General features: G+C 34.1%; 1 protein-coding gene across 4 annotated transcripts; it reads right to left on the bottom strand.

Moving 5' to 3' along the window:
* Positions 1-287: 287 nt before the first annotated feature.
* On the bottom strand, positions 288-11586 carry LOC114245323 (uncharacterized). Of its 4 annotated transcripts, none has more exons than XR_016324064.1 (7): positions 11343-11586; positions 6558-6666; positions 3829-3955; positions 3049-3192; positions 1089-2593; positions 815-1006; positions 288-476 (listed from the first exon to the last, which is right to left on the bottom strand). XR_016324064.1 is itself a non-coding variant. In XM_028177458.2 (7 exons), exons 1-7 carry the CDS (start codon positions 11465-11467, stop codon positions 334-336), a joined length of 2349 nt encoding a protein of 782 aa, XP_028033259.2. In that variant the 5' UTR covers positions 11468-11575; the 3' UTR covers positions 288-333. The 4 variants fall into 4 exon arrangements, 3 of the variants coding, with proteins under 3 accessions (XP_028033259.2, XP_089588406.1, XP_089588407.1); XM_028177458.2 differs by having other exon boundaries at positions 1085-2593; positions 11343-11575; XM_089732280.1 differs by lacking the exon at positions 11343-11586 and having other exon boundaries at positions 1085-2593; positions 3808-3955; positions 6558-6579.
* Positions 11587-12029: the final 443 nt, after the last annotated feature.

Genomic DNA, 12029 nt, shown 5'->3' with positions numbered 1-12029 from the left:
TTATTGGATCTGATGGATCCGTAAGGACGTAACACAGTATTGTATATACGAATATTTTCAAAAGGAGTTAGTATATTTTATATAATAACATAACCCGCTCGATGGAAGTTTTCTTTTCGCCATGTACTTTTACTACCTCTATGATTAACATACCAACATGTATATGAATATATTTTAGTATTTGTTTGTTGTCTTGTATTTGCTTACGACACTAACACAGGAGAAACTCTTAGTTTGGGGCCGTCGAATGTGTAACGTTTCTCCATTTATTGATACACACTAAATTAATTTACATTCTTATTTATTAAAACGTTAAAAATACAGTAATTTTAATCAAGCTTTCATATCTTGTTCAGTTGATTTTTGTCGTCTCGACGTGATGTATTTCTCAAGGGTCCAAGTAAAAGCTGTCAAGTAAGTGAAAATGTTCAGACAGTGCAATGTAACGGCGGTTGAGGCGTTGTCTTTGATCCAACCTGTGAAGAAAATGTCGAATAGAGAAGGCGTTGTTTTTCATGTAATCTGCGAGCTGTACCATGAATTTCAGAGCTCTGACCACTTCAATAAAATGTGAATCATGTACATATTACATATATATCATCTTTACGAATCAAGCAGCGAAATCTTTTGCTTTGTGAAGCTTTGCTTGATCTTTATCTACAGAACTGAAATTTTCAACATAATTGTCAGCGAAATAAAAGCTATTTTACTTCTAAGGGATTGATGAAACGCAAGACGCTAACTGAAGTATAAAAAGTAAAAAAAAAAAAAAAACTAAATTGAATCGAATAATAGAATTTGCGATAATACTAACCTACAACAGGTCCTAATGCCAGATAAACAACGCCTGCGGTTATCAATTGAAGTCCAGTAGCGCCAGGCAATTTGTCCAGTGGTACATATGTTGGAATCACCAAGGCCATAAATACAGTACGTAGGCCTTTACCGAAACCAATTATTACTGCCACGGAGGTCAAAACCCAGCTGGCTTGACTGTATGCTAAAACTGAAGGATAAATATACGGTTGTAAAATATTATTATCATTTAATGAAACAGAATTATGAGTTTAGTATAAGGATTTACCTACTCTCCCCATTGCCATCGTCATAACGCCAACAAGGAAGAAGGTGTTGTTCTCCCACCCGATTTTGCCAGCAACAAATGGTGTGCAAAATCTCATGGAAATATCTGTTGCCGCCAGTAACGACATAAAAAAAGCTATTTCGCTCTTAGATTTACCGTAGTCGCCTAAGATGAACGGGGTTAAAAGTGAAAAGTTTAGTTCATTAAAACACGCCAATGTGACACCCAGCATTAGGTTAATGAATGATAAGTCTTTTAATAAATCTAAATCGAAGAACAGCGTGATTTTTTGGCAAAATGTCAAATTCTCTTCTTCCTCGTTAATTTCATCTTCTTCATCCTTCTGACGTATTTCTCCGTTATTGTTATCCGGCGGCGGAGTAACTATGATTTTAGCTTTACCTACGTCGTCTTCTCTCTCTTTCAAATATTCCTCTAGTTTTAAAGATGCTTGTTTTAAAACTTCGCTTTCGAAATTGAAATTATTTGATTTTCGTCGATGTTTCGTTCGATAGGATTGGTTGCTGTGGTTGTCTCGTAAATATTTTCTTTCCTCATTTTCTTCATTGTTCTTGAAAGATATATTACTATGATTATCTTTTTGATATTTGTCTCCGTACTGACCATCCATTTTGAAAGATTTCAAGCTCTTGCTACTTTTGCTACCTGCTAAATGCTTTTGAGCTTTGTCTGCAATAACCAGTGCTTGCTTTGGGTCAATTTTTTCAACCACCACCTTTTCTTCTGCTTTTAAATCCTGCGGTGCTTTAAGGGTCGGACAATCTTCTATTTCCGATTCCGGAATAAGATCATCTCTCGTTGTAATAGAAGTTTTACGTTTTGGTTTAAGTGGATCTCGTTCTTGGGCCAGAGCTCCGAGATTAGCAGAAGAGTTCTTCTTGGACTCATTCAGATACAAAGTTGACGACTTCCGAGATCTGTTCTCCAGTAAATTTGTCATTGATGGTTTCTTAGACGCCAGGTGTGAATTAACATTAGAACCGTCTCTAGAAGACACTTTACTTCGCGATTGTCTAGACTGACTAAAATACCCATCATTAGCGCGTACCATCATTGGTACACCAGGATCTATAATTTCATAACCAGGGTTAATTGGGTCGTCTTCATTATATAAATATTGACTGGAAAAGGCACTGAGATTTTTTATTTTGGTCAATTGACTGAAATAGCCACTCTCGTTCTTTCTTTCATCATTATCCTTTAAAAGTTTTTCTTCTTCGAGTGTTTTTGGGGATGGTTTTTTCGAATGCCATTCTACTGGTTGTAGAAGCAGGGCACACGCAATGGTATGGAGTGACACGCCACTGATTATCAAAATTGCCCCAGTTTCACCAAAGGCGTTGTATAAAGCGGTAATAACGTAAGGCCAAACCATGGGACCTAAGCCTGTTGCGGTCCACGACAGGCCTGTTGCTAATCTTCTTCTTTCCTTCCAATAGGTATTTAAAGCTAAAGCATTGGACGCACTTGTAATACCATATCCAGCACCTGAATAACAAGAAACTGTGTATTATTTACACTATTTTAAAGCACATTGTCTTTGGTGAAATGCGGTATTGAAATATAGAAGATACTCACAACTGTGCCTTTAACACTCTTTAATTTCTCTGTAGATGCTTTTATAATAAAAACCATGTAATTATAACATTGTAGTAGTAGCTAAAACTATACTAATATATAAATCTACAGTGGTATTTACGGATGTTCCGTTATAACTACTGAACAATCCATCTGATTGACTTGAAACTTGGTATCCATGTAGAAAATACATGTACTTAATGGATAGACTAATATTTATATGAGTGTTGACTCCCTATACCAGTTGCAGGGGCGTTAATGATGAGAATCTTTGTGGGGGTGAGAATAATGCTAATTTTAAATGCCCAGCGAAGCGGACGGGTACAGTTAGTATAAAATAAGAATGTTTGATTATTAATATTTACCATAAAGTAACGAGAAGGTAATGATATAAGTCACGAAACTATTCGCAAACACGGTTAGCATCAGCGCGCTGACGACAAGTATGGCTCCCGTCATCGACACTTGACGGTAAGTAAATGTTCTGAATACGGGGCCGTTTGCCAAACCTGAAATACAAAAATACTACCACTAAAGAATTGAACATTAAACATTGATTAAATTGACTACTGATTTTGTTAAGAGCATAGAGTTTCTTATAGAAAATGGTTTATAATAATTGTTTGAAAACTAGCTTATTATATTCGTCATTGTGTTTAATCTATTTTATAATAGGAAATTGTTTTATTTTTTATTGTGTTTATGCGTGCTCACGGCTGACCTTGTTTTAATCAGTTACTTTAGCTTATTGACATCTTAACTTGTATGTCGCTCAGACACAGCGAGATATTTAATCGTTTGAATCGTATGAATCGTACTGTAACTAATGATACAAACAGTGACAGCGTGGAATAAGCTTCCAGAAAAGTAGTTACGGCATCTAGACTAAGCTCTGTTAACAACAAACTTGGCGAATTTGATATCTTTAGACTTTGGAGTATCAGATAATAGTGTGCTCTGTAAAATCATAACAATAAAGTTCCTAATTTGGTTTTTCAATCGCTTAGATAAGTACTATTAAGCCTTCCGTATCTAAAGGCCTATCGAGTAAGATTAGCGCTAATATCTATTTCATTGATAGTATGTACAATGTGAAGGGACCGGTTATGGCATTAAAGAGTTACCGTGCAGGACGCGTCACGCACCCACGCATGAGTTCAGGGCTGAATGTATGTTGATGATTGTTGTGGTCTGCGAACTGGAAATGCCGAGTCTTGCAAACTTGTCGCGGAATAGGAGACCGAACTGCTGGAATATGGGCAAGGCTGAAAGCTGAAAAAAAAGAGTTGAAATTTTTTCTTTATTCCTATGTTAAATGGAACAGGAAAGGTAGATGGCAAACGTCCCAGAGAACGCAGTCCCACGAGATGGTCGGACCAAATACGATCTTCTCTAAACATCAACTTCCACAATGCCCTTCGTGGAGCTAAGGATCGCAGCAGATGGAGGGAAATCGTACAGGAGAAACTGATGCAGCGGGGGAGTCACGACCCTCAGTAATGAGGAGAACAACACGAGGAGGAGGAATTGAACCTAGTATTTTCTTCAGTTGTCCTGGATCGTAAACATAATTAAAACAATTTTTCGGCTTCTGGGTGAAATGAAACGTGAAAGATTAAATGTGTTTTTTTTTTCTAAATTAGGCGGTATTATTGGAAAAATTCAAACACTTTAGTCGTTCGTAATCACGAACACTGAAAAATTCGATATGTCGACAATAATAATACAATCATACATAATAAAAATGCGAGACTAAATTGTGAAAATAATTTTTTTATACATAAATTTACGAAATTAAACGTTTTTGGAACGAAGTTCCTTATGGGACGATGCGGAGGAGTACCTTGACCGGTCCGTAATGTAAGATTTTTATTAGTAATGCACACAGTGTGCGACTTAACTTTGTAATAACGTGCAAAAAATAACATATGTTTATTATATACTAGCGACCTGCCCTCGCTTCGCTTCGGAAACATAAAAACACACATGAAACCAAAAAAATAAAATTAAAAAATAATTAAAAAAGTAGCCTATGTTCATCAGGGACAATGTCGGCTTCTAATGGAAAAAGATTTTTTCAAATCGGTCCAGTAGTTTCGGAGCCTATTCGAAACAAACAAACAAACAAATCTTTCCTCTTTATAATATTATTAGTATAGATTTTTTATAAATCATTGTGAATAAAATAAAGTTGATAACTTTGTAAAGTAGTTTCTTTTTATTTTTATCAATAAAAAAATCATAATAAAAAATGTATACCCGAAAAAATATTTTTGTATACCTCTATAGAACTTCAAATTAATGTTTTTATAATAAGAAACTTCGTACCTATCCGGTGTCCCACGACACCACTCATCTTTTTTTTTTTAACACAGAACAGAACAGAATAAATTAAGAAAACGATTGAAGGAAATTGAACCGGCTAACATTAAAAAAAATAGCCATATTAGACTTAAGTCTAAATATTTATTTTCGTGCCATGGAAATTTTCAATGAACTTATCGTTATTTTTTATAAGCCAAGATAAGAAGCGTGCTTCCTTGAAACGTCGAGTGGCCTGTTAATAGGGAAAACATAATGAAGATGTTATTTATCACTACTAACAACTAAGATTTTTTCCATTACAGTATTTTTATTATGTAAGTGTATGAATGGATTTGCTGTCTAATTGAGTGCGCTAGTTACATTACTTGCTACGAGTACCTACACACATAGGCCTTTAGATTTTAAAAAGGGAGTTTTTACAATTATTATTAACATACGTATGTAACTTTAAGTATGTAATTGAACAGGAAAACTACCGATATTTTAACTCTATAAATGTAAAAACAAGTTGTAACACTGTCCCCGTTTTTGTTTTTTTTTTTTTTTTTGCTTCAAATAGACGAACGGACGCTTTTTTTATACAATTTAGGCTAGCGATCTGGTTAATCATTCGGTGTTGCTTTAATCCCTTGAACCAGGACTGTATGGTATAACTCCGTGACCCGGACTCACAGTGTGACCTACTATGAATAATTCTAAGATAATATAAGTAAATGAATTGTTGCACCCTGTAATGAAATTATCACGTTACTGTGACGACATGTTAGGTATGTTACTTAGTAAAATGACTACATGCCTGGAGGATTTGAGCATAATTGCATCTTTTAATCTATCATTTAATCTATCTTTTAGTCTATCGGGTGTATTAACTGTAAAGTGATGAATTTTCTCAATGTTTTTTTTACTTTTTCATATTTTCTATTAAGAACAAGAACGCTACGTGAAGTTCGTTCACGGTTTGTCTAGATTCTAAGATATGAATGGTATGATTGTTTTTTTCTGCCCGTTCACTGTCAACTTAAGGGGCTATTCCAGCTACTCGTGGACGGGTAGTTGAGCTCCTGGGGTCATTTCTGAGGGGATTTGCTAACACTAGCCATAGCAAGAGCTTCGCAAGATCTACCACCGGATCGGAATCGCGACCCACTGAGAAGATCCGGCGAGAAACTTATTAGGCTGTGTCTATGGTTATGGTTGTCGCGACGGTTCAGTGTAGGCCGACCAAGCATCTCGATATCTGTCAGAAAAGCTACAAAACACTCCGGTCAAAAGTAACGAAGTTGTGGCATTTGTGCACGTGCACGTAAAATCTATAAAAGCGATTTCGTGTTTGTACATTTATTGCAGGTTAATGTATCAACAGTTTATGTTTTGTTTCACTATATTAATATATTAACGTTTATTTATGCTTTTGATGAAAACTTAAATTGGAAGTGCGGCGTTTTGAACTTTAAAATTATCTGAGCCTAGTGATGCATTCCTGTGAATTTATGTTTATAGATATTCGTTTTTAATTAATTCTGGAGTACATTGAAAACTTTAAACTTACGTTTGACAAGCCGGCAGCTATGACAACCATCCAACCCCAACCACCATCGGGAGGTATAAAATCACCATCTCTTTTCACTTTAGTTTTCAATTGCTTCGTCTTTGCCATTCTGCAAATTATTTATTCGATTAATTAATTTAGATGGCCCACGCTGAAACATTGATCACCGCTTTGAGCAACTGTCTACGATAGAGCTAGACATGTAATGATAAAACATTATCGTTGTAAGCATTTTAAATACGACAGATTTATCAGATGTTTCGTGGCTATGTACATGTTTGTTTGTGTGCATTGTTCAAACGAGTCCAAATTGGATGACTGGACCTAGACTGTCGTATACACAATCTTTTGTATTCAATTAGGTCATAATTTAATTATGCTCATAATGATTATACTTGCATGTCCTTAATAGATAAATAAGTTCGCTATTATTTTTAACATGAAAACATGAAGACTTTTGATTAACATAAATAAATAGGCCATATGTTAAAAGTTTTTTTATTGTTTGTTGACAAGCTAGTGAGCTAGTAAGTAAGCAAGCTCTTGAGGTGATTTTAATATTTTAGTAGGAGCTCACGCCTTTAACAGTGGTAATTGCTATCTGAAGTCTTCCCCATAAACACTGGCCTCTGGAGACATGAACATACAGGTCGAATACAGAACAAACAAATACAAATTTTCCTAGTTTCCAAACAAAAAAACCTGATTGCTTCTTGATCAAGGTGATTCAAACCGATGCGCAGTTGAAATACGCCATGGCTGAGCTAAATACTAGGTATTTAAGACTAGAGGGATTAGTGAATCTATACTAATATATAAATCTACAGTGGTTTTTACGGATGTTCCGTTATAACTACTGAACCATGCATCCGTTTGACTTGAAACTTGGTATCCATGTAGAAAATACATGTACTTAATGGATAGGCTAATATTTATATGAGTCTTGGACTCCCTAATAATAATGACAATAAATAATAATGTTAATTTTAAATGCCCAGCGAAGCGGGCGAGTACGGCTAGTAATTAATAAGAGTATTTACTGTTGTTTTTAGAATTACTAGTATCAGCGAATATAATTTATTTTTAAGTTATGTTTCTAGCACCGTTACTGTAGTACTGCTTCAGATAATGTTGATCCAAAGGATAAAAAGGAAAAAGACAAAAACTGCGGACATGTTGACACTGAAAAAGTCAACTTCAACGATGAATTGGTTTTGGTTTACACTTATTCTTCTAATGCCGATAAAATTAAAACGCTGAGTTGGATATTATCACCCTTTGCACTTAAAATCCCTATGTAATGTTTTACCTTTCTTTTTTATATCTGATTTCTAGCAGCTGTTATAATTATTATAATTATAAACTCAACTTCATAAGCCAATATTACGCACTAATTCAGTCAGAGGACGGTACTTATAACAGGAGAGCAATTTAACATTATCTTATCATATCGGTTAGAAATACTGTGGTTATTTCATTTTTTATCAGGCGCTTATCACGTGAAGTCTCAAGTAGGTAGTAGTGTTTTTATTTAATGGCCTGTTATATTAATCGGGTCATCGAAAAAGACTTACTTTTGACATTTCGGAGTAACGAATGAAGAGCACCGACTTTAGTGTGAATCTTATTATCACGCCTACGATTTCCGTTCAATTGACATAATAATATAATTATGTTAATTTGCTAAGAAAGAACTAACTGTATCTTGTGGTTTGTTGTATGACATTGGCTTTCAACTAGCCAAAGTCTAAGAAAATGATAATTATACTGAATAATATTATATACTTTATTTTATTGTCTGTTATTTTCAAACAGTGCCGAAACGAAAATAAATTTACGGTACAAGTTAGTTTGACCATCAAAATTTTAGGCGAAGCTATAGTTAACATCTTTGAAATAATTTATCTATTGAACGAAACTAACCCTACATAAAAGTAATTGTATTAATTGGTAAGCAACGAAAATAAGTGCATTGCATAAAACAAAAAAATTACCTCGAGAAATTTCCCAATGCGGAGGTGCAGTTTTTTTAAAAATCTATATTCTATATAAACTAGCGACCCGCCCTCGCTTCGCTTCGGAAACTGTAAATTATTATTGTATTCTCCACTATTTAATAGATGTTATTACACATACAAACCTTCCTTTTCAATCACTCTATCTATTAAAAAAAACCGCATCAAAATCCGTTGCGTAGTTTTAAAGATTTAAGCATACATAGGGATAGATATAGGGACAGAGAAAGCGACTTTGTTTTATACTATGTAGTTATACTACATGAAGCGTTGTCATGTTTCTATTTAGGTTCATATTAATAACAATTTACTTATTTAAAAGTGGTTTAGTCAAATGCGTTTACAAATTTAGCAACATTTATAATCATTCTATGTTGCTGACAAGGTAACCGAATTACTACTAGGAAATTTGATAATTAAACTGATAACCTATTTATGAGCTCCCTCGTGACAATATCATTATTAGGATTGAGCAACGCATCACGATAAGTTAATAATTGTTGCAACCAGAGGTTCTGGTTTATACTACAATACATGGTTCCATTTGAAACTAAAATACACAAACACTTCGAATGGAGGTATCTAACAACGTCAATTTACTCTAAATTCAATTTATGCCCTAAAATCGTTATAGGTAGCAAATTCGTACACTGAATAGACTAAACCAATTAATTAATAGAACAATCTGAACCAATTGAATGTAATTTTTTTAAATGTATTGAAATACATAATTAGAGTTCATGCTAAGTATATCTCCTTCAAAGTGCTTCTTTCCGGGCTTTCCATGTGACGCTACGATAATTCGAAGGAATAAGCGTGGCTCATGCTCCGAAGACCGGATAATGTAGTAAAACAACCAATAATACAGTTTACTGTTAAAAAACCCTTTATTATTATTTGCCCAGTGACAAGTCATGTAACGCTTTTTTTGTTTGTTTAATTATTTCTAAATTTGTCATAAATTCACATTAATCAATGAATACTTAGTATTAACACTGTCAGTGAAAATGATTGTTACTGATTGGCTTTCAGTCTCACGTATTGGAGTGGTGATAGCTAAAATAGAAGGGTAAAAATGGACGGAACCTTATTTTCTTGCGGCTTCTTTTATATTCGTTGTTATCAATTTAGTTCGTAACGTATAGTGCTTATTAGAAATTTTCAAGACTGGCTATATTCAACTTTATTATTAGTTATACTCGTATTTCTATTGTGTTTACGAATGCACAATATTTTGAGTTTGTGTCACACTGCACAGTCCACACAAGAATCCTTAACGGATTTTGGCAGTGGATTTTGGCAGCAGGTGGAACGTCAATTTTTGTTATAGATTGTTGCAATTTAGATAAATTTTTTATTAGTCTTATCTAAAATTTATATTATTATAAAATTTTATTATTATTATAAAATTATAAAATATGATTATAATAGATTATAAAAGTAATAAAAATAAAAACGGGGTTTCTAAAAAAAGAGTAGGTAATAGGGCCTAAACCAGTGGTCCGCATAATTAATTTCTGCTACTCTGTTTGTTTGAATGTACTTTTACATTCTTAGATATCTATACTAATATTATAAAGAGGAAAGATTTGTTTGTTTGTTTGTTTCGAATAGGCTCCGAAACTACTGGACCGATTTGAAAAATTCTTTTTCCATTAGAAGCCGACATTGTCCCTGATGAAAATAGGCTACTTTTAATTATTTTTTTTTTTTTGGTTTCATGTGTGTTTTAATGTTTCCGAAGCGAAGCGAGGGCGGGTCGCTAGTTAAATATTATTTATAGAAAAGTAGGATGTCTGTTACGTTTTGACGCCCAAAACAATACGTATATCGATTTTGACGAAATTCGGTTTGCATATAGTTAGAGCCCTAAGAAAGAGTGTAGGCTACCTTTCATCCTATTGTTACATGTGCATACAATACATACAATAAAGTGCTCAGCCTACGCGTTATAAGTATAGTCCATTAACTATTACTTCCCTGTGTTTTTGTTCTTTTTTAGGTATACCAAATTTACTGATGGTAGGACCTCTTGTGAGTCCGCGCGGGTAGGTACCACCACCCTGCCTATTTCTGCCGTGAAGCAGTAATGCGTTTCGGTTTGAAGGGTGGGGCAGCCGTTGTAACTATACTGAGATCTTAGAACTCATATCCCAAGGTGGGTGGCGCATTTACGTTGTAGATGTCTATGAGCTCCAGTAACCACTTAACACCAGGTGGACTGTGAGCTCGTCCACCCATCTAAGCAATAAAAAAAAAAAACTTATTATTGTGCTTTAATAGATTGTTACATTAACAAAAAACAAATTTAGTACCCATTAATTAGATAAACCTGATATTGTGAATTGTACATACTTACTAATACTTACTACTAAATACTAATTGTACATAGGACATACTACTACAATGAGAGATAATAATCAGAACGCTGCGTGTATCTTAATTTACTGTAGCTGTCAGAATTAAGGATGTTTCGGTAATTTCTCCGTGAATAGTAGACATAATTAAAACTATTACTCGTATTAAGCTTTAATGCAAATTCAGACGTTTCGAATTGGTTTTGTTGCCACAGAGGACTACACGCAGGAAATAATATCAAAACAATAAAAAACACGTGGTTAAGCCGTAAAAGAAATTTTTATTATAAGGAATTTTGTTTAAATTATATTTTATTGCTGACGTGTATACTGACGACGGACCTTAGCCACCTTAATATGAAATAAATTTATACGCAGAATTATTCGTAAATATGAAAATAATCAGTACTCACTCAGAACACGCGAAACGTGCGTGCTTCAGCACAGTGATAAAAGGACAAAATATATATTTTTTTAACTTTTGCTTTGCTGCATTTATTGCGTTAACTAGATACGTGGCGCCGATTACTGTGAGCATTGTAAAGATACAAGCTAGTAAATATTACTTTTTTTACAAGCTAGTAAATAAATTTAGTTAAGGATTTTTTAAGATAAGATTATTGAAGTATATAGCGGAAATGTGAAATTCAATGATCAAAGCAAATAGCATTGTTTAATAATTAAAATATTAATTAAATTATGAAATAAATTATTAAAATCAGACGATACTTTAATTTTTATTTAGGTCTAATGTTTTAGGAATTTTTCGGTTTATGCCCTGTAGGAGTCATTCGTTGAGTTTTGAAGGGTGGGTAGCTGTTATACAGTATGTACAAGTCGAAATTCGATCTCATATCTCACATAAAGCCAGATGGTCAGTGAGTTACTTCACCAATCTTGAATTAAAAAAAAGGGTGCAGTTCACATGCGTTATACGTATTCGTTCTCATTCTCTTGTAGACGAAATTCTATAGATGTTCATTATATTTATCTGTTTGCAGTGACGCTTTTCGAGTATCATTTCTTACCCACTGACACAATCCACTGAGTTTCTCGCCGGATCTTCTTAGTAGGTCGCGATTCCGATCCGGTAGTAGTTT

This window comes from Bombyx mandarina, chromosome 13 (assembly GCF_030267445.1).
Source record: "Bombyx mandarina strain Sakado chromosome 13, ASM3026744v2".
Lineage (NCBI taxonomy): Eukaryota > Metazoa > Arthropoda > Insecta > Lepidoptera > Bombycidae > Bombyx > Bombyx mandarina.
Note: the sequence above shows the minus strand (reverse complement) of the source record. Positions and strands in the feature narration are given on the sequence as shown.

Excerpts from the sequence above, each read along its gene's own strand:
- LOC114245323 (XM_028177458.2), bottom strand. The coding sequence starts at position 11,467 with ATGCTCACAGTAATCGGCGCCACGTATCTAGTTAACGCAATAAATGCA. Across the intron at positions 3,193-3,828 it reads AGCCCTGAACTCATGCGTGG|GTTTGGCAAACGGCCCCGTA; the intron begins GTGCGTGACGCG and ends TTTGTATTTCAG. Across the intron at positions 1,007-1,084 it reads GATGGCAATGGGGAGAGTAG|TTTTAGCATACAGTCAAGCC; the intron begins GTAAATCCTTAT and ends TTTATCCTTCAG.